A 23,532-nucleotide genomic window follows, 5' to 3' on the forward strand; every position below is an offset into this window, starting at 1 on the left:
TCATGCTATGGAAGAAAGATTCACTGCAGGCAGGCATTTCCTGGATTTCATGGTCACATGCATGTACCCCTAAGCGCATGGGTGGTGGAGCTATTTTGGATGCAGAAACTCATATGCTGGCTCTTCGTTGGTCTCTGTTTCATGCCATGTGTGTGGATCATCACCCGTGGACCATCATAGCCCGTTATTTTCTTGAGGACAGCGGGCTCCGCCAGGGTAACACACGGCTTCGGGCCTCATGGTGGCATGTCCTTAATGCTGACTCTCGATTTTCCAGTCCCTCTTCCTCTTTGTTACTGCACTTGGTCGGCTCTTGGAAAGTGGTGCTCCAAAAGGCCCGTTGGCATCCTGTAGGGGACCGCGTGCAGACTAATTCTTTTCAGCTGGAATTGTTGGCAGTATCCAGATTACTTTCGTGGGAAGATAAACATCAGCTTAGACCAAGATTTAACCGCATGGCCCGTTTGGGTGTGACTTCGATTGCGGATGCTACCCTTGCTACTCGCAATGTCTTTGCATCGTTTCGGACTGCTAGGAGACTTTTCAGGATCCCGCGCGGATACCGTGATTTATGGGGGAAGCTTTCCTCGGAACTTCAGGGTAGGCAACCCTTTCCTGCCCTGGCTATGGATCGCCCTTGGCAGGACTGGGACCTTGCAGGCCGGTTGAGTCTGGAAAAGGCCTCTACTAATCAGGTGTATCATCTTCTCATTAAAGATCACCAATGGCTGGGTGTGAAAGTTAATAATGTTTGGGGCCTGCGGAAATCACTGTCATGGTGGCAGGCAACGCTGATGGAGGGATGGCAGAATAAGACACCTTTCAAATGCAAGGTCTTTCTGTGGCGGGTAATGATTGGTGGTCTTCCTCTTGCCTCGGGCCTTTCCAAGCGTCGAATCTCGAATGGCAATTGCTTCTTCTGCACCACTTCGGCGGAATCGGCCCGACATCGTTTTCTTTCTTGCCCGCTCGCCAAGAATATCTGGTCACTCTTGTCGCAAATCTGGCACGCGGTGGTGGGGTCCTCATTGACTCCTTTCGATTGGGTTTTTGTGCACCCGAAGTATCCCACACCGCCACCGTTACATATGAAGATCTTATTCCATTTTTTCAGATACTGGGGATGCTGGCACATTTGGACCACCCAAAATGCTTTTCTCTTTGATTCGGCTTCTAATGTACCGCGACATATTGCAAGGCTTAAAGGGCTCTTGCATTGGCAGCTAGATCTCATCAGGCACTCTGACTTGCTCCCTCGGGAGGATTTGCATTCCTGGCATTTGGCAATTGCCTCTGGGTCCTTGCCATGATTGGTGTAACCTTTTAGTACCCTAGTCCGGGGATTTCCCACACGTTGACCTACGGCCCTCGTGTCTCTTGTACTCGTGTAATCATGTAATCTTGTACTTATTTCGTAATTAATACAATTACCTTTTACGAAAAAAAAAGAGAGAGAGAGACTCAATGTTGCAACAGTGGAGACCAATTTCATTGATGGACTCGATGTATAAAATCTTTTCCAAAGTCCTGGCGAATCGGCTCCACAAGCACCTTCCAGCTATTGTGCATCCTCTTCAATATGGTTTCATTAAGGGCCGCAACATTCTGGATAATATCTTAAATGTGCAAATGGCCATTGACTATGCAAGGCACTCTAGTCAGGAAGTGGTATTGATTCAATTGGATCTGGAAAAGGCCTTTGACTATTTAGATTGGTCTTTCATTGCTGAACTTATGTCTGCTATGGGTTTTGGTACTCGGATGTCCCGATTGATCTACACCATTAGTGCTGAGGCTTCTTCACGTGTTATGCTCAACGGTGGGGTTACAGAGCCATTTGTCCTTGCACGCTCAGTGAGACAGGGTTGCCCTTTGAGTCCTCTCTTCTTTGCCCTGGCGACCCACCCGGTTCTTTCAATGTTATCTTCAATGGCAGCTTCTGATCAACTAGCCGGATTGTCTCTTCCTTTGGGGCAGCACTTCATTAGCCAATCTTTGGCTGATGATAGCTTTATGATTTTGCGTGCAGACAAGGACAACATTCGCAAGGCATTAGCTGTTTGGACACTGTTTGGTCATGCTTCGGGTCTTCGCATCAATGCCTTCAAATCAGCCATTCTCAGCTGCACGGAGTCGGATTTACAGTCATTGGGCTGGTAGGGTCAGGTTATTCCCCGTGACTCCATTGTCAGGCATCTTGGGTACCCGTTGGGTGTTGATGTTCGGCCAAAGCAACTACTGGAGTGGATTTCACAAAAATTGGCAGCTAAGTTTATGTATTGGAAGTCGCAAGCGTGGCCCTTTCATGTCCGCCTCAAAGTGGCACAAACAATTATGCTGCCAATGCTCACATATTTCTTGCCATTGTCGCCCTGGACTCCTACTACTTTGAAGGCTCTCACTCGCCCTATTCGTTTCATGTTATGGAAGAAGGATTCATTGCACGCAAGTATTTCGTGGATTTCGTGGTCACATACATGTACCCCCAAACGCCTGGGTGATGGGGCTATTTTGGATGCTGAAACTCATATGCTGGCTCTTCGTTGGTCTCTTTTTCACGCTATGTGCGTGGATCATCACCCGTGGACCATTATAGGCCGTTATTTTCTGGAGGACAGCGGGCTTCAGCATGGCAATACACAAATTCGGGGCTCCTGGTGGCATGTCCTTAATGCAGACTCTCGGTTTTCCAGCCCCTCCTCTTCTCTATTATTGCATTTGGTCGGCTCCTGGAAAGTGGTGCTCCAAAAGGCGAGTTGGCATCCAGCGGAGGACCCCTTGCATACTAACTCCTTTCAACTAGAATTGTTGGCAGTCTCAAGATTACTTTCATGGGAAGACAAACATGATCTTCGACCAAAATTTAACCGCATGGCACGTCTGGGTGTGACTTCAGTTGCGGATGCCACCCTTGCCAGTCGTAATGTCTTCACATCGTTTCGTACGGCCAGGAGACTTTTTAGAATCCCGCGTGGATACCATGACTTATGGGAGCAGCTTTTGTTGGTACTTCAGGGCAGGCAACCTTTTCCTGCCCTTGCGGTGGATCGTCCTTGGCAGGACTGGGACCTTGCAGGCCGGTTGAGTCTGGAAAAGGCCTCTGCTAAATCAGGTGTATCATCTTCTGATTAAAGATCATCAATGGCTGGGTGTTAAAGCTAATACTGTATGGGGATTGCGGAAATCTCAGTCATGGCGGAAGGCAACGGTGATGGAGGGCTGGTTGAATAAGACACCGTTCAAATGTAAGGTCTTTCTTTGGCGGGTGATGATTGGTGGTTTTCCTCTTGCCTCGACCCTTTCCAAGCGTCGAATCTCAAATGGCAATTGTTTCTTCTGTACCACTACTGTGGAATCGGCCCGGCATCAATTTATTTCTTGCCCGCTCGCCAAGAAGATCTGGTCGCTCTTGTCACAGGTTTGGCATACAGTAGTGGGGTCCTCTCTAACCCCTTTCGATTGGGATTTTGTGCGGCCAAAATACCCCACACCGCCACAGTTGCATATGAAGATCTTGTTCCACTTTTTCAGATTCTGGGGATGCTGATACAATTGGACCACTCGGAATGCCTTTCTTTTTTATTCCGCCTCTAATGTACCGAAACACATTGCCCGGCTTAAAGGTCTCTTGCATTGGCAGATAGATCTCATTCGGCACTCGGACTTGCTCCCTCGAGAGGACTTGCTTCCCTGGCATATGGCAATTTCCTCTGGGTCTTTGCCATGACTTGTGTAACTTTTGTGTGGCTTAGTACTGGGATCTTACACACGTTGGCTTAGAGCCCTCGTGTATCTTGTAATCATGAAAACTTGTACCTTTTTTCGTAATTAATACAATTACCTTGAGACTTGTGGTCTTCAAGCCTGCAATAAGGGAGACAAAGCAGTTCATACTCAGCATCTAGATCAGTGATGGAGAATTTGTAGGAGACAAATGGTATTGATGTGGCTTTTCTCAACCAGCATTTAGGGAATGGAAATGACCAACTTCTGCCAGATTCAGACAGTGATTCATTAGCGGAGGATTCCGGTCAGTTGGCAGAAGAGGATGAGACAGGTAAACGTCAAAAGATGTCGGTTGAAGATCCACTATTATGTCCCCTAAATTTGCCTCAGCCAGAGGTCCAAGCTGATGGGTCTCTTCAGTTTATGCTGGCCACTGCCAATCATCTTATGTCCAATTATGTTCATGCTAATGAGAGTAAAGCTAACTCTTTTCTGGAAGGGCATCATGTAGATGCAGTTATGGGAATGGAACTGGTTCTACAGCACATTGTTCCCTTCCATGAGAGGGCAACCATCTTTTATTTTACAGGAAGGACTCCCTTGATCACAAGGATTCGTACATGGTTGCTATCTATGCTTGTAAATGTTCAACAATGCCCAAGAAGATACTCTAGGGCATGTGCAAGCCCCTCTTGTTGAAGAGATTTATGATGGTCCCAAGGGGTTTTTTGAGGTGCTTTTTCACTCCTCGGAAGTGCGGTCATTCATCATGCAACGCATCTGTCACAACTCTATAGAAATAGAATTTGTATCCTTTTTCATTAATTTATCTATATAACGATTTATTAAATTTATTTCCTTTGCACTAATTAGATATAAAGAAAAGTGCATTGGAGCTGGCCACTGATGAGTGGTCACAGGTTATGGTGGACCCACACAGTGGGTTAGAGAAAGATAGTTCACACTTCCACTTATATGATCCGATTGGGCGCCTGTGACTAGAACTCACGCATATCAGGGTTAGACTCGCACACAGAAAGGATTGATGCCTTGAAGTGTGGGCTAGATCCACCAGAACAGACAGTTACAATCAACAAGATGGCATGATCATAAAATGCTTGTATAATGTGCATGTGTGGGCTGAAAGCTTGAAATGCACATTTCTTTGCATAGAAAAGTCACATGAAGATTCGGATACCATTTTTGCGATGTACACGGAAAAAGCTTTCATATGATACCCATATTGGGGGGGTCCCTAAATTTTAGGAGATCCCTAAATTTTAGGAGGTCCCTAAATTTTAGGAGCCTCGAATTAGCCTAAAAATGCTAGTCCTAAAAAATAGGGATGTCATTCTAAAAATAGTAAGTTCTGTACTCTGATTGTGCTTACTAAATTTGGTTGTTTCTATTCTTGACAGTATTCAACCCAAAAAGGAAGGCCATAGAGAAGAGACAAGTGTCAAGACACTTGTCACACAAGTTTCCAAGTGTCCCACCACTTGTCACATCTCATGACATGTGGCTGGACACTTGTCTTGTGCTACTCCACTTTCCCCTTTTGTACTAGCTCTCCCCTCTCCTATAAATAAGAGCTCGTTTTTCTTCATTCAGGATCATTTTTCTTTGCTGTAAACTCATGTAAAGAACCCACAGATAGCCAGAAACTGGCCCCATCCATCCCCATCATCATCCCCCACTTCTTCATTATCAAATTCCTCCATATTCCCTCTTCTATCACTGTTGTTTTACAAGACAGCAAGCCTGTAACTTCATTACAGCACCTCCTTCTTGAGCTCTTTCTTCCATTTTAGCTACAAGAAGCAAGCTCTATCCATGTACTGCTGATCAACGATGGAGAAAGGCTGAATTCCCCTTTTTCTTCTCTCATACTGTAAAGAAATCAGTTCTTATCATTGCATAATAGATAATGCATGTGTGTTTGTACATCTTTGCATGATCTTGTGAGAGTGAGAATTACTTCTTCTCACTCTCAGGTTGATTGTAACTGAGCTCTTCCCTAAGGGACTTGGGTTGAGCAGAAATACATTCCTTCGGGGGGGGGTTGCCCATCTTCAACCCTCAATCTTGTCTCCATTACTTTTACATTTTCATGGCTGTAATTTTGTGAGTAATTTTCATTTTCAGCTTTAAGTGTTCATTCTCTTTTATATTAAATCTCGAAAACAAGAAAATATCATAATTGTTAAGCATACTACGTTGTTCGGGGCGTTTACAGCATCCCTTTGTTTTTGGATGGGCAACTGGTTCACATGGTTCCTTGGAGGCCCATGGCCAAGTTTCAGGAGGTGTTAAGGCAGGCATGCCCTATTTGGGTGGAGGTGGTTGATTTCCCTGTGCATCTTTGGAGACTCCTCTCTTTGGCCTTGAGAACCTTAGGAGACGTGTTGGTAGAGCCTCGCCTAGCTTCCCACAATTGGAACAGGGCATGCATGCTTTGGGACACAAGAAAACCTCGCCCGACCAAAATTCATTTTCAAGTTCCAGGGCTGCAAACCTTGGTTTATGAGTTGAAATGGGGTACTTTTGTAGGACATTGTTTCCGATGCGGCCAATTGGGCCATTTTATTTCGGAATGTGACAAAAATCCAGAGGTTTTGCATCGATCTATAGATTCAGACATGGATATGCAAGATCACCATCCTCCCCACATACATCAGCAGCTTCAAGGTGATCCTGAGATGCCTCCCCAACATGGTCGTGATGAAGGTAAAAAGAAGGTTCCTCAAGTGGGCCTTGAGTATACTTCCCTTCCGGTTGACCGGAATGTGTCTTCTCAGGAAGATTCTTAGGTATTGGTGGTTAGATGTAATGCAAGACAAGCATCTTGTTCAGCTCCTGCCCATCCATCGCCACACCCTATCACTCAAACCTTTCAACGCAGAGGTAGGGGGTTTTATATGAACCCTCAATCTTCACGTGCTCCGACCGGGGATGATAAAAGGAATTCCAATTCTGCTTTGCGCTTTGATATGCAAGGGAGGCTTGTGCCTCCTAGGGATGTTTTTCGTTCATGGTAACAATAGTTTTCTTCTCGTGCTTCGATTGCTGGTTTGCAAAGGAAAGACCTTGTAGATGTAATCCGAAGCGAGATGGAAAGATTCTAGGCAGCCAAAGCTATAGATGTAAAAGGGAAAGAAAAAGTGGTGGTTCAATAGTTTTCTCATTTCCGATTTATTATGAGAATTGCTTTGTGGAATGTGAAAGGTATCTCTTCGCGTAATAAGCAGTATCGGTTGTGGAAAGTTGTGTTTGCTAGAAAGTGGGATGTATTTTGTGCGGTGGAGAATAAACAGCATGCTTTGGCTGGATCCTCCTATGTTTATAAGGATTATGTTGTTTTTCTCAGTGGTCGAGCTCCATATAAATCTGGAGTTATGTTGGCTGTCAAATCCTGCCTGCAGTCATCGCTGGTTTCTCAAGACCCTCGAGGTCGATTTGTAATTCTGGAGATACTGTATGAGAGAGAGGTTTTGCGGTTGGTGGGTGTGTATGCTCCTTCCACGGTAAGGGCGTGTCGTCAACTTTGGGATGACCTGCGTTGCCTTTCCATGGCTCACCAAGGTTTTGTCATGGGCGACTTTAATGCATGTCTATCTGGGGATCAAGCTACTTCTCTGCACTCGATTATGGATGGTCCTGAGCGACAGGCTTGGGATGCCCTTGTAGCTGGATCTTTGAAGCAGGACATGTGGTCCTGGATGTATCCATCACAATTTGGTTATACCTATCGATCTTTGCAACATCCTAACACCTGGGCCAGACTGAATCAGATATATATTTGTCACAGTGATTCCTTTCTTCCTACAGTTATTGACATGTGGGTGGAACGACAGCATGTCTTATCAGATCACTACCCTTTGGTCTTGGAAATGACCCATATAAATGTTCATGTATTTAAGGCTCTTTTTGCTCGATTGCCACTTCGTTTTAATCAACCTTTTCTGCAGCAGAATCAATTTTTGGAATATGTTCAGCAACCGATCGCTTCCTTTAGCTTGAAGGTCCTATCTGGAGAGAGGGATGCATGGGCTGTTTTTAGGGACAATGCCCGACAATTATCCCGTCAGTATAGTATTCAGCAGGCTTCCTCTTTACGAGCTGAACTGCGGAAAGCCCAATCCTTATTGGCCCACTCCTTGTCTTTAAGTCAATCAGGAGATTCTAATGATGAATTGATCACATGCATTGAATGGTTGAAAGGCAGGGTTCATTCTCTTCAAGAACAGGAATATGCAAAATACAAACTATTGGCCAGAGCAGAAGCTTTATAATTGCCAATCCCATCAATTCTTTGCTCGCCTGCACCAGAAATATGCTAGGGAAAATATTGCGTGCTTAATGGATGAATAGGGTGTTATGGTGACGGATCCAGCCGCCATCATTCGTATGTGTGTCAACTTTTATAAGTCCTTGTTGGGACCGCAAGAGAATTCTTCTGATGCTGTCCTCTCTATTCGCCGTTATATTTGCGAGTTGGTAAGCAACCAGGTCAAACCAGAATGGGTGGACTTAATGGAGGCGGATATTTCAGAAGATAAAGTGGAAGAAGTGCTATCCCATCTACCCCGAAGGAAAAGCCCTGGCTAGGATGGGCTTCCTAATGAGTTGTTTTCAACTAATGTGCAGCAGCTTAAAGACCCATTGACTCGCCTGTGCCAGCAAGTGTTGAACTCTGGTACCATGCCATTCGATTGGAAGATTGATGTCATTCGGTTGTTGCCCAAGGTTCCCTCCCCTACCTCTTTGAAACAATGGAGACTTATTTCCTTTATGGGTTCATTATATAAAATCTTCTCCAAAATCATTGTAAACAGATTGCAGAAAGTTTTTCCGCACCTAGTTCATCCACGTCAATATGGTTTCATTAAAGGTCAGAATATCACGCATAACATCTTGAATGTTCAACTGAGAATTGACTATGCTAAAGCTTTAGGACAGCAAGTGGTAATGCTTCAGCTCAATATTGAGAAGGCATTTGATCATGTTAGCTGGCCTTTTTTGCGGCAATTATTGTCTACAATGGGATTTGGCCCTCGCATGGTTTCTCTTGTTGACACTATTGATTAGGAAGTTGTAGCTCGTATTGCTCTTAATGGAGGGATCACGGAAGAAATTGCCTTATCTCGATCTCTTAGGCAAGGCTGCCCTCTCAGCCCTTTGTTGTTTGCTTTGTTCACTCACCCGATGCTCTCATTGTTGGACAAGTTGGCTGATCAAGGCGAGATAGTAGGCTTGACTCTTCCCAGTGGTACTCAACTTGTGGGTCAATCTTTGGCACATGATTCTTTTATATTCCTTAAGGCCGATTGCACTAATGTTAATCGGGCAATGGTGGCATGGAATCTTTTTGCTTTGGCATTTGGTCTTCATATTAATACGCAAAAATCTACACTTCTTTCATGTACGGAGACTAATCTGCAAGCCTTGGGCTGGCATGGAATTGTGATCCCAAAGGAAAATATAACCAGACACTTGGGATATTGGGGTGGAGGTAGCACCCCGGGCCTTACTAGATTGGATGGCCTCTCGGATTCATGATAGGTTCATGTACTAGAAATCTGAAGAGGCTGGCCTTTACATGTCAGAGTATTATGATAAATATGATATTATTCTTTTTGCCACTCCTTCCTTAGACTAAGAAGTCCCTTTTGGAACTTGTTCAGCCTATCAGGTTTATGTTGTGGAAAAAGAAGGGGAATCGGTTGGGTCAGGTTTGGATTTCGTGGCAGCATGTGGCTACGCCTAAACGAATGGGGGGAGCAGCCCTGTTGGATGTTAATTTGCATATGAAAGCCTTGAGATTGGCCCTTTTGCAGGAGTTATGTGTATAGAGTCATCCTTGGTTGGACATTGCATTTCATTGAAAAGACTGGTATCTCTCATGGTAATACACTTATTTGTGCCTCCTGGTGGCATGTGCTCAACTCCTCGAGACCAATTAAGACCACCCAGTCTTTTCTTCTTCCTCATTTGATTGCATCCTGGCAGGAGATCTTACGTTTTTCAGTTTGGCGCCCTCCTGAGATTCGCAAGGAGTCGAATTCACTGCAAGGAGAGGTCTTAGCCTCCTCCAGGTTGTTGGATTGGCCGGACAAAGATTTGCATAGACTCAAGTTTAATCGGATGGCTCGTTTGGGGTTGCAGATAGTTTTTTATGGTGTTATTCCTGGGCATGTCCCGTCTTTACTCTTTTCGGCATATTCGTCAACACTTTCGGGTACCATGTGGATATTGTGATATCAGGTCATCCATACAGGTCACACTTCAAAGGTTCTCTCCTTTACCAGTGCTACAGCCATTGTATCCATGGCGTGACTGGAAGTTTGTGATTCCAGATGATTTTGAGAAGGGGTCTGCTAACCAGATATACCATCAGATGGTGGAGGCCAAGAGATGGGTCACTACAACGGTGAATAAATTATGGCATATTAGGGACGGCAAAAAGAAGTGGCAGGAAAGATTCCTTCAGCTTTGGAAGTCTAAGGTTCCCTATCAAGGAAAAGTCTTCTTGTGGAGACTGTTGATTGGTGGTCTTCCAACTGGAGAGGTGATGCGTGCCCGAAAGATCTCTGCTGGTCGTTGTGTATTTTACACTACATGTGATGAAACATTGCTTCATCTTTTTGTCTCTTGTCCAGTAGCGCGACAGATCTGGTGTTTTATTTCTAGCGTCTGGCTCTCGGCGACTCAGCTCCGGATAACAGCCCGGTCATGGATTATGGGAAAGCTGCCCTCCGTGCCTTCTTTGCATTCTGATTATTCCTGCCTGTTCCAATTCCTTAGATGGACTGCCTTATGGCATATTTGGCGAACTCGGAATGCCTTTCTTTTTTATTTGGTCTTGGGCATCCATGGTCATGTGGTCCGTATTTGAGGTTTAGTGCTATGGCAGATTTCTTCTATGATATCAGCTGACCTGGTCCTTCCTGACATTGCTGCCCATTGGCTGGCCATTGTTCGCTCTACACCAGCAGTGTGATTTTCTCTTTGTGTCATAGTCCTAAGAGTCTTTCGTCACTTTCTTTGAGGACCTGATGGTCTGATGTAACAGAATGTAAAGAGAGAGAGAGAGAGAGAGAGAGAGAGAGAGAGTTTCTCGGATGACCTGATGGTCTGACGTAACAGAAAGTAAGAGATACAGAGAGATTGCTGACCTGATGGTCTGACGTAAATATTTACTACTTAATTCAATTATCTTCACGAAAAAAAAAGAGAGAGATAGGCTTCATGAATCATGATAATTTCATAAATTATAATACAAAAAAGATTATGAGAGTAGCCTCCTTAAAAAGACAATGTGTACCTCAATGATGGCTTGTCGAATGAGATAGTGGATGAACATGACTGCCATTTTCCTTCTCTTGCAAGTGTCTACAGTCCGCAAAAAGTACATGCCAAGTAGATATGACATGAGTATGTTGATGATGCCCTATTTCTTAGGACCACTACTTCTGTCCGTGACATGGAGCAACCATAATTCATCCATGCAACTAGAATCATGATCAAGGGCTCTATCCATAGTGATCATGTATGAAAGGCACGATACGGTACGGTACGATAAAATATGATACTAAATGGTACCTTATGATTCTATAAGGTATAGTATGATATTAGTACGAGAAAAAAATTAAGATGATTTTTTAAATAACAAAAACCATAAATCATTAAATGATAGAATACATGTTTAAAGTGGAAATAGCCATTTCATTACAAAATAAGATGAATACATGAGGGTGACCATCACAGTCTCATGGGCTATGTAAAACATGCGATACAACTACAATCTAGTATATCTGATACAAAAAAGAGAAAGACCTATGAATTTATGATGAGACATCACTATCATCATCATCATCATCATCATCATCAAAACCATCTAAATGCTCATCAAGAGAGTCTGAAGATGACTCCTCGGCATCGGATGATGAGACACACTCATACTCATCCTCGCTGATGAGGTTACCATCATCATCAAATGATGGCTCTCTAGGTGGCTACTGTGTAGGCAATGGGGGATATCATCATGAGCCACAGGATGTGAGCTACTAAAGCCCCGCCTTACATATGTCTGCAAGCCACTCAAACCACCCCACCTCGATGTTGGAGGGTGTCAAATGACCATGCCCCTACTACCACCTACTCGAACTGCTCGACCACGAGCACACTGATTGTGAGTGTCACAAGTATCTACTGCTATAAGCTCTCTATAGAGCTCTGCAAAAATCATCGCCTCCTCCTCGTCCACCTCTTGATGTACACTCAAAAGAGTGTTGTCCGTCAACTTGAATGCATCAACATTCACCTACACAATGCAGTGATGCACGTAAGATTGTAAATGCTAAAGTCTAAATTGTAAAGTATAAACTTCAAAGTTCAAAGTTTAAAACAATAAATTTTCAATTTTATGGTTAAGTGTTTGAACTTGACCTATTTCGGACTACCCATGCTCATCATAGCCCTTATCATGTGTAAGTTAGTGCGGCAATAGACTAGCCGCTCTAACTATCGTGTGCTAAGTCGATTGTGAATCTTTGTGTGAATGAGAGAATAGGCGCTCCAGTTTCTCTCACATGCATCCGAAGAGCAATCATGGGCAAGGACCCTCATGGCTAAGGGCTAAAGGGTCTCCAATGCATATCCAAAGTTTTACCACCAAAATAAAGACTTCACAAGTGACTCTCTCCTCCAACAAGTGGAAGAAGCAAAAGCCACATACCCTCTTTGATCTGCATAGCATCCAAGCTCTTCCAGCACTGCATTGTGATCATCCACAGGGACCACAAGAGTCAAATAAGCAAGTTGGTCTGAACAGAACTCTCTATCATCCATGACTGCCGGTGACTTGTAGGCTAGATGTATCAATGCTGCAAAACCATGGATGGGCTTATACATCCATGCCCATCTCCTCTCTCCTATCTCTAACACATGTGCACATTGTGTCTCTGTGATCTCTATACAAGCACGTGCCTCTACCAATGCCGCTCGAAAGAAGTGAACGAGAATGCCTATGGTGAACCCCTCGCAATCACTCATACGTAACACCCTATAAAAGGGAGTCACAACAATAACAACGGCATAGACTTTTTACCAAAATAGCTCATTAAGGCACAAGCGTTGCATGGCTTTGGCCTCCTCTGTCTCATACTCATTCCACTCATTCCATCGAGTGGATATCACTGTTCAGTGCAAGGCAGAGACCACACCTCATAAAGGCGCTCCAGCAATAACCACATGTAAGCAAAGCGAGTTAAAGAAGTCTTATTCAACTCCAGTGTGCTATGCTCACGATACATCGCAAACACCTTTACCGTGAAGGTGACAATTGATGTAGCTTTGCAGACCACCCTCTTCATCCACTTGAGCTTTCCAATGTCCTCCATGAGCAAGTCCAAACAATGACTTGCACATGGAGTCCACACAATCGTGGGAAACTCAGCCTCAAGCAAACAACCCATGCGCCGACAATTCGATGCATTGTCAGTAACAACTTGCACCACATTCGAGGGGCCCACCTACAACCACGATTTACAAATTACAAGTATAGTAACAAATTAACAATACTCAGAGGTTAGAGAGAGAAAGAGAGAGTTGAGCCTTTCAAGTTTCAACTTTCAAGATTCACAAATGAAGAGAGATGGGGATTAGGACCCAAGGGAAAAGAGAGAATCTAGATAGATATTAGAGAGAAATTAGAATAGGGAGATAGATAGTTATGCATAAATCAATTATCATAATGAAATAAAGTGAAACAAATTTAAAAGATAATTTATACCTCAAAGATAGCTTGTCGAATGTAGCGGTAGATGAATGCACCCGTCGTTTTTCTCCCCCTCTTGCTGGTATCTACGGCCTACAAAAAGTAAGTACCGAGTAGACATGAGACGAGTATGTTGATGATACCCTGTTTCTTACGATCGCTTCATCCATCGGTGAGAATGGAGCAACCATATTTTATCCATGCGGCCCGAATAGGATCAAGGGCTCTATCAATCCTCTCCTTCTCTTCATCAATCTTTTTCATCCTCATGCTATTGTATGTGACACTGGTCCATCATTCACACGGACCCACATTGGCAATGGCCTTTACCATCTTCTTCCATTACTCTTGCTTTAGGATATTGAATGCAAGATTGTACTCAATCACCGTGCATGCAATTTCATTTTCTGCAAGTTGTTGCCTTTCTGTAAAAAAGACAACCAATCCATGCACATGACCGGGAGCTTGAGAGAAAGAGGATTGTCTCTCCGACACTGCATGAGCGTCCACTCTTTGTCTTTTACCGGAGCTGGATGCGGATGCAGAGGCCCCACCACGAATGGTAGAGGCCTCTCCCGCATCAGTCGAAGATATTAACGTCTACAAAAGGCCAAAATGACCTATGAGACCATGAGTTACAATCATGTGTATGATGGTACAACTGTCTAGGCAAAATATGTAGCACAAAGCAAAATAAGTAAAGAAACTAACTATGGCTATGTGTAAAATATAGAGCTCTATCTAGTAACAATGAGCTCCAAATGGTATAATCTCACGTGGGTATGGAGGCCTAGCTCTAGCCCGAGTAATAATCTCATGTATCCACCTATGAAAGTGTCATCGGTGTCTGTGCCGAGGCCTAGGACGTCTGGATCGGCTAAGCTGAACGCCTCGATCAATTAGTACTCCTTGTCTATGTGTGGACTGTGGCGGTGAGAGAGGCTCTCGTGTGGACTGTGGTTGTAACTGTAACTGTATTGAAGTCTTCTGAGTCTCCTTTGCAAAGAAGTCTGTGAGCTGCCTCTGTGGAGGGTCTCAGTGTCCTGGAGCAACTCTACTCCTGAGGCGCATGTCACGAAGTTGTCGTATCTCAAGAAGAAAGAGGCCAAGGCATCGCTGATCGATAAAATCCATGATTCTGGATAGTGATCCAAATCCATCTCTAAAGAGACAGTGGAAACGACCACGGACCTCATAATACGCTGGGCAACGGCAGATATAATGCTTCTCTGTCTCTGGCTCTAATTGGCATATCTGGCATATGAACTCCTCTGATGGGATGGATCTATATCTGCCAGTCTCAATCTCTAGCTGATGTGAAGAGGTGCGCAACTAGCCAATAGTACAACTGATCCCATGGGAAAGGTGGATGTCCATGTATCTCGGGCGAGCAATAAATCCATTATTTGTAGTATGAAGAAAATGCTCGCGGTAGAAAGCCATCTTTGTCCCTAGCTCCTGCCTTGGCATCAACCATGTCCTGCCTGATATCCAACTGGGTAAGATCCATTCTAATGATCTTGTGAATCTCTAACTTGCTCAAATTAAGAGATGGTGCATCAAAAAGCCATGCAGCTCAAACCAGGCCGACATCTGTGCATACCAACATGAAGCATCACCCTCTCTGGCAAGCTACCTAGAGGACTCAAGGGCCAACCGTGCATACCTATGCCTGGGTAAGTCCCATAGGCTATGTATGTATGTGACCGATCGGGTGAGGGCCTCTACCACAATCGGTGTAGATGCTAGCTCGCGGCTCTGATGATCTCATATGGCACTGAGGCCTTACATCTGATTATCCTGGATATCATGGACACTAGGGGTTTCTCCATCAACCTCCATCCATCATAAGTGCGCCCTTATCTGCTACGGTGGTCAAGTCTGGGCCCCCATATCTGTACTCCATAGAGTAGTGTGGATGTGACCAGTGCATTGAAGAGCCATAGCTTGGTGCGGGGTTTCGGAATTGCACCTGTGAGCACATCCTCTCCAAACCACCTATTGTTGTGTATCCGCAAGTCAGTCTAGTGTCTGCTGCCTCTCGCACAGAAAAGGTGGGTCCTGTGAATAAGACTCCCAAGTATGTATAAGAATCCATATACTCCAGCTCCTCAAATCCATATGTGAATTTAGGTGTTGATCTCCTGACCCATTGTGGTGTAGTATTAAATACCATCACCTTGGTTTTACCAAGGTTCACTAAAAGCCCACTGTCCAAAGTATAGGAGTGTAATGTATCCAAGTGTCTCTGTAGACCCTTTGGAGAGTCAGCTATCAATACAATGTCATTTGCATACAATAGGAGAGGTATCCAAGTGCCAGCTAGTGGAGCTCCTCTATCTCCCGTACATTACCGTATAGATTGTACGGTATGAACAGCTCCATACGTCCTACAGAGACATCTATGGCTCTATCAATCCTTTCCATTTCTTTATTAATTTTCTTGGTCCGCATGTCATTATAGGTGATACTGATCTATCCTTCATATGGACACACATTGGCAATGGCTTTTACCATATTATTCCATTGCTCTTCCTCTAGGACATTGAATGCAAGATTGCACTCAATCATGGTGCGTGCAATCTCAGTGTTGTCTATAAGTCATTGCCTTTCTCTAAGAAAGGCAACCAACCCACATACATGACCAAGGGGTTGGGATAGAGAGAATTGCCTCTCCGGTATTGCATGAGTCTCCACTCTTATCTTTTGCCAAAGCCAGACGTGGATCTGGAGTCGGCACCACTAATGGTGGAGGCATCGGTTGTAGATAAGCCTACATTAGAGACTCCCTCGTGAGTAGGCATAGGTGTTGGCTACAATGCGCCACTTCCTCCGCTAGTAGATCTTCCTCTCATCTTGGCGAGAATCTCATATGTGATGTTCTGAGGGATTTCCCTATATGAAGCAACTCCCCCTACCCCCCTTTTTCCCCAAACTATCTCAGAATGGTGTTGGACATTCAATGATCAAGACAAAAGATTGATTTGCCAAAGAAAATTCAGACTTAGATTTCCAATCATTAAGTCAATAGACAATTAGAGCATTGATGGTAGGAGACTGCCATACAATGCCATCTATAGATAGGCAACATCTTTTTTTATAAAATGGTCAAGTTTTATGCTTTTTCTAGTTGTCGTCCTCCCCCCATAACAACAACATCCCCCCCGGGCAGGGAAAAAAAGTTCATGAAATAGGGCATCATACTTCAAACTCCATACGTTTTTCATACGTAAGCATCATCAATCATAAGCATATGATAAAAACTATGCTTCCCGCAATACTTGCATATCCAATTGTGGGAATTGAACTTCTCAGTATCTCTCTCCACATGGATGGCATGCAAATTGAAGGCCTCATGTTGTTCACAAGTTATGATGCCGATGGACGCCTCAAGCTTAGAAGTTTGGATGCACAAGGGGGGCGCACACATGCACACGCACACACACACACACACACACAGAGGAAGAGGCTTCGGGGAAAGAGGGAGAGAGAGGCTTAAGAGTTAGAGAGAGAGGGAGTGGGAGAGGCTTGATAGCTTGATGGTTGAAGAGGGAGGGTTTGGGGGGAAGAGGAGAGAGTGAGAGCTTGACCACCAAGACTCAAAGTATACATAGGAAAGGGAGATGAGAATGCTTGCTGATTTGGTGTGGAAGGATGGAGGGGAGGAGCACCTTTTATAGACTAGAGAAGAGTGTGGGGGAACAGAGGGATCCAAGAGTCAAGAGCATAGATGGATCATGGCTGGAATCGAAGGTTAAAAGGCTGGAATGATGGAATCCAAGGGCCAAGGCTGAAGCTTCGAGTTTGTGAAGTCAAACTGTCAAAGAAGGGTCAAGGCTGAAGTGAGAAGATTCAAGACTCAAACCTGAAGAGATGGCTGGAATCCAAGGGGGCTAGGGGAGGGGTGCACAGCTTGAAAAAGAAGGGTGGTCTGTGATATCCAAGGGGGACCAAGGCTAACAGTGCCAGATATGCAACAAGGGGCGAAAAACACACAGCCAAAATGTGGAATAGATCATATGGTGTTGAGAAACACAAATCTTGAGCAAGGTTAGCTATGGAGGTTGGAAGTCAATGACAAGAAGCGTATCACGAATGACTAGACAAGACTCTTACTCAAGTGAATTAGGTTCCAATATACATTAGCTTGGACTCATAAACACAATCTTGAGTAGACATGGACAAGACTAAAAGTACAAAGTACAATAGCATTCATTCAAATGATTGTCAAGTACACTCTTTTATAGTTGTAGGATGGTACCACTTTTCCCTACTGTTCCTATGGGATATAGGACAATTCTTCTAGGTTGTTGCGTGTTCCTTGCCTTACTGCTCCATACAAAGAGACTTATGATAGGAGTATAAAAAACACCCCTCCTCAATCACAACCATAAAAAATACTGAGGATACAGAGGCCGTTATGAGTATAACCTTGCTAAGTGTGGGCATACCACAAACAAGGTGAAACATCCAGAGGCTGTTGCAAGGAAACAAAACATCCTGCTAAGTGTAGAAACACCAAAGACATGGTAAGCATCCAAGGACTATTACAAGGCCTCACTAAGTGTGTAGAGACTATGGTGCATAGGTTACATGAGGAATGCAAGGCTTATGATTGGAGCATTAATGCAAGTACATACAAGGCTTAAAAAAGGCCTAGTAAAATTTGGAGAGAATGACTGATAGGCCTTTGTGGTCTTCATCTTCAAATATGACATTGTAAGCTTTTTGTGATTTTCTTCCATCATAAGAAATCTTATTTTCCTTGTCCTTCTTCAATTTGATATTCTCCACTTTGCTTGCTTCATCTTTGTCTTTTATCTTTTGGACCACGGTGGCTAAAATATCTTCAAAATCTTCAAATAAAATCATTGATTGCACAAAAAACTTCCTGTAAGTAGAGCACAAAAAACTTCTATGTAGTACAAATGAGAAAGAGGAGTTGTATCACTCTTCATGGAAGGCATCCATATGAAAATCTTCATGTTGGTCGTTTCCATGATTGAGAGTTGTCTTCAAACAACTAAGATAAAACCAATCATTGAGTTGTACTTCAATGTGTTCAGAAATTAGTGTCAAATAACAATGGATGAGTATCAATGGATACTATGTTTTGAAGAACTTGAAGAACTTGATGTTGAGCTTTGAAGATTGATGTTGAATCTTCCCCTCCTTGCTGATTTGATTTGTTGGGAACTGAGTGAAGCACCAGATCAGAGTGGCAGTGACTTGGTTGAGGTTAGAGAAGTGAGAGAATAACGAGATTTATGAGCTCGAAGACTAGTGGCTATGGCTGCCCACTTTAGGGTTTCTATACCCGTCTGAATCTTCAATTCCAGAAGCTCAAGGAGACGATTATCTAATGAACCCTCTGGTGAGAAGGTAGCTTAGGTAGTAGACTTCCATTGCCCTATGAACAAGAGAGGGGCCAATGCTATAATGTGATGTAACAAGGAGTTGCATAGGAAGTCAAGGGAAAGATCTCTAGAAAGAAACTCGTTGAGATATGCTTTGTATGGAGAGATCCACCCACTCCAAGATAGGTAGGTACTGTTGGCTATGGAGGTCAAGAGGTATAGAGTGAAGATGGAGTGAAGAGATGAAGACTTCTACTGAAATTGAGCTAAGCTGAGGCTGAGGAGAGTTGGAAGAGCATTGTGCTGAGCTAAACCAAGCTCATCATGGCTCTAATACTATGTTGAGAAACATGGATCTTGGGCAAGGTTAGCCATGGAGGTTGGAAGTCGGTGACAAGAAGCATGATGACTAATGACTGGACAAGACTCTTACTCAAGTGAATTAGTTTCCAAGATAGATTAGCTTGGACTCAAACACAATATTGAGTAGACATAGACAAGACTAAAAGTACAAAGTACAATAGCATTCATTCAAATGATTGTCAAGTACACTCTTTTATAGTTGCACGATGGTACCACTTTTCCCTACTGTGCCTATGGGATACAAGACAATTCTTCTAGGCTGCTTGTTCCTTGCTTTACTGCTCCATACAAAGAGGCTTATCATAGGAGTGTGATTGCATATATCTCAACAGTGGGAACACGCCTAGATGGGGAGTCTGAAATGTAGCAGTTTTTTCCTATGGATATGTACAGTACCGTACGATACAAACAGGTCCATACGATGTATGGAGGCAACTATGGGTGAAATTCAGTCTCCGTGAAGTTTGGAAAAAATTGCTACAAGAGGAGTGGGTGTTTTTATGGAAGCATATGATGGGGTTCTGCCAGTTACTTATTAGAAGAAATCAGCATCAGCCACATTTGCTCTTTCATTACTATCAGTCGTGTGCTTTTCTTGATGGATTATAGGCTTCCTCCAAGTCAATTTCCCCTATCAGCTGTTTGAGAAACAATTGGTCTCCTTTGGTACACCTAGTCCTCTGCCTGGATGCCCTAATAAGGATTTACTTGGTTTGTCATAAGAAAATAAAATACAGATTCAACATACTTCTGTGAATCTATTTTGGTTTTCTCCATGACCCGCGTAAAACAGAATGCATTAAACTTTGTAGTGCAGACCTTTGTGTGTAATCTATTTTAGGTGTAAATCTTCCAGTTATGTTTGTACTTTTTCTTTCCTTTATCTATCATAACCACTCACTAGAATCATGTTACTTGAAGACATAAAGACTGCATCTAACTATGGTACATTAAAAGAAGAAAAATATGGAGACAGCTTGCCTGGGATCACTTGTCCAACCTTGGTGACATCAGACTGTTCCATCAACAAGATAGTATATCAATTTGAAGGGAAAACTTTGGATCCCCAATCTTAGAGAGCAAGAACACCACATGTTGAAGAATCAAAATCCAAACTAATAACACAAAAACACAACTGTGTACTCTTAACTTGTTAAAGAAACTAATAATCTCATTGACAATATAAAAGACAAAAGATTTCACATTTCTTATTATCTAGAAAATACTACAGTAAACAACATTCAAGTATAGAATCATAGCTAATGCAATTGATCATGAGTAGTAGATTGGGAATGTTTGCACCACAATGTGGTAATTGTGTCTTTGGAAAAATTGAACATTTTGGAAAATCAAATTTCCAATTATGTTTTGCTGAAAATGAGGTTCCTTTTTATGCAGTCCAATCAAGAATGTGAATAGAATGTTGAGGATGCTAGACATTTGTTGAGAACAAAATTGTTGAAGGTACTCACAATTAGAAGCCCACTTTTCCTGGGTAAAACAAATGTAGTATCAAGACATGTGCCCAAGACTTCCTTGTCATACTCATTTTGAATCATTTGATTGAACAATTGGAACTTATGGACACAATCATCTTCTGAAGAGCTTTGCCCTGCTCAAATCAGGATCACAAGCATGTCAAACGACACATACACAATCTAGACATATGTAAAGAAGAGGGCCTTTTAAATAGCAGATCAAACCACAAACAGCAGATAAAACCATTGATTGTCCACAATGCGTGTTCATTTGAAGCTGTATTAATATTCCAAGTTCTTTTATTAAGGCAAAGGATGCAAAGAACTTAGCTCAATGACAAGCTTTGTGAAATAGATTTTCACCTAATCCATGAATACTACTGAAAATGCCCATGACATACTCTAGGGAGAAAGCCAAAGAGAAGGAAAAAAACCAACTATGTAAAGACTGAAATTCAGTAATAGAAAACCAGATTTGGAAATAGAGCTAGAATTCTCCTATAGCATGACACAAAGAAACATTCATCTCAAAGTCTAGCACCCCTCGCAGTATTTCCTTATCATTACAACAGTTAGAAGTCCTGCTCACTAAATCTTCAGGCTCAATCTTCAACAGGCCAACTCACTACCGCTCAACAGATCTGCAGTGTTTAAGAACCTTTTCTCCGGCTACTCTCACAGGCCAAGACCAACAAATCTAGGAATGCTTGCCATGGATCCTTAAAAGCACAAGAAGATCATGTCCAAGCCCAGGGCTTGCCAAATTCTCCTTTTGGACTGCTGGGAAGCCCAAACTGGACAAGTGTTCACTTACCACACTCGTAGCCCTCTGGCCTTCACACAGAACATCACAATCTTTCCAATATCCTTCATGAGGAATGCAAAAGAAAACCCTCAAACAAGACCTATAGAGAAAAAAGAACATATGACCCAGAAAAGGTACTCAAAACCATAGAAACATAAGACGAGCAACAGGAATGGGTAATGAGTATAGGGACGGCCAAACCTAGGGAACGAGAATGAAGGGACAAGAACAACAACTAAAATCCATATAAATCACAAATTTTTTCTCATAATCCATGTGGATTATAAAAAATAAGACATAATATACTAAGATAGAACATTTAAACTTTAAAGACATGGCCATAATCAGTTTACAAACATTCAATGAGCTCCAACAGATCACAAAAAGCCTAAAGTAGAATAAGTCTCCATGACATTAAGTTTAAACATGCATTAGCAACTTTAGGCAAAATGAATCAATATTTAAGTGGTCATAGCTACTAGGAGTTTTGGAAACGGGGAAATGCAAACACATTCTCAAGTCACAAAATAGAGTTTCAGCCTCGGTCCAAAATGGGGAAACTCAAAAAATATGAATACAAATATATATAAGCATAAATATAAAGATAAAGATAAAGATAAATGTGTGTGTGTATATGTGTGTACTTGTAGCACATTGTACAAGCTACTACTTTAGCCTTTACATGATTATAGGTTGAATCTTATTAAGTATATTCTCTAGCACACGTCGATCAAAAGCTCGAAGAAGATTCACATGAAATGCATTGTGAATCTTCCAATAATCCAATAGCTACAACTTAAAAGCCACATCACTAATCTTTTCTATCACATGAAAACATCTATAGTATCTCACACTTACTTAAGGAACAAATGCTCATTTACCTTCAGCTTCTTAAGCCTTGCCTTTTCAAAGCACAAGGGTACCTAATCACCCTTGGCAAACTCTAGAAATATGCAATGATGGTGTGCTACTCTCTTACGCTTTTCTTGTGAGTTTTTAAAAAGCCTGATTTATCGTCTTATCTGCTTCATCCATACTCTCTGATAGAAATATCAATGTAAAGGAGTCTTGCATGTGTGGGAACATCCTCCAAATGGTTTGATTACCATACAGTAAATCAAGCGGTTTCATATGTGGACCACTACTACTGTAATCTCCTTTGTAAGTGTGAACAACCTTTATAGGATATTATAAAAGTGACGCCCTCAAGTGTGACACCTTTCGAGACACTTGGCATCAATGTCTATAACATGTGGCATGTGTGGTGGCAACAATGCACACAACTTGTAAAGAAAGTCTCACTCCTATATAAGGAGCTATGTGTATGTGATGTAATGGAAGCTTATCAAGATGTAGTGCATCGTGTTCCCCACTTTTATTAGGATTAGGTGTGCTATGCTTAATCTTATTGTGTTCACTTGTTAATCTTTTTTCTTATAAACAATCACCCCTTTTCTTAATCCCAATTATGCCAACAATTGGTATCACAACTTGATTCTCAAGCTCCTTGCCTTACTAGCTATTGACAAGTTCCAAAGGTGCCATTATAGGTCCATCGGTCTTCCTGCAACCCCTTGTGCATTTTTTATTAGTACTCACATCACTATGATTAGACAAAGAAGGACGATAATTGACAAATTGTTGTGGGTGGGTGTTGTTATTCAAGTGGGCAATCATTGGCGATGCTAGTCAGGCTGCTATCTCATTAGGAACAAGCAAGGAAGAGAACGTGGTAGCAGATGTAGATCAAATACGTGGGGGGTGCAAAAAGATAAAAAGAAAGAAAAATATATATATTAACACCTTCTAAGGCCTAAATCAGCCTATGAGACAAAGCCATGTACAATGTTGATCGTCATTAGACATCCAACTGTGACATGCTAAAAGATAGTCACAGTTATATATTGTGAAAATAAGTTAAGGTAATGTACAAATAATAATAATACCCATGTAGAGATACAATAGAAGGATCAAGCAGTACTTTGAGTTGGTCAATGGCTACTCACATCTCATGTGGCATGTATA

General features: G+C 42.7%; 1 protein-coding gene across 2 annotated transcripts in view; it reads right to left on the reverse strand.

The window, feature by feature from the left end:
* LOC148039757 (Methyltransferase MT-A70 family protein) overlaps nucleotides 1–23,532 on the reverse strand; it is a 231,150-nt gene that overhangs the window by 111,064 nt on the left and 96,554 nt on the right. For both annotated transcript variants that reach the window (XM_087693652.1, XM_087693648.1), the window contains exons 3-4: nucleotides 20,697–20,836; nucleotides 20,206–20,239 (exon numbers count right to left, since the gene is read on the reverse strand). In XM_087693652.1, the coding sequence (XP_087549778.1) occupies nucleotides 20,206–20,239; nucleotides 20,697–20,836 (174 nt within the window). The remainder of the gene's footprint in view (nucleotides 1–20,205; nucleotides 20,240–20,696; nucleotides 20,837–23,532) is intronic.

This window comes from Lygodium microphyllum, chromosome 2, assembly GCF_053477565.2.
Source record: "Lygodium microphyllum isolate KBCC chromosome 2, Lygodium_microphyllum_v1.1.10, whole genome shotgun sequence".
Classification (NCBI taxonomy): domain Eukaryota; kingdom Viridiplantae; phylum Streptophyta; class Polypodiopsida; order Schizaeales; family Lygodiaceae; genus Lygodium; species Lygodium microphyllum.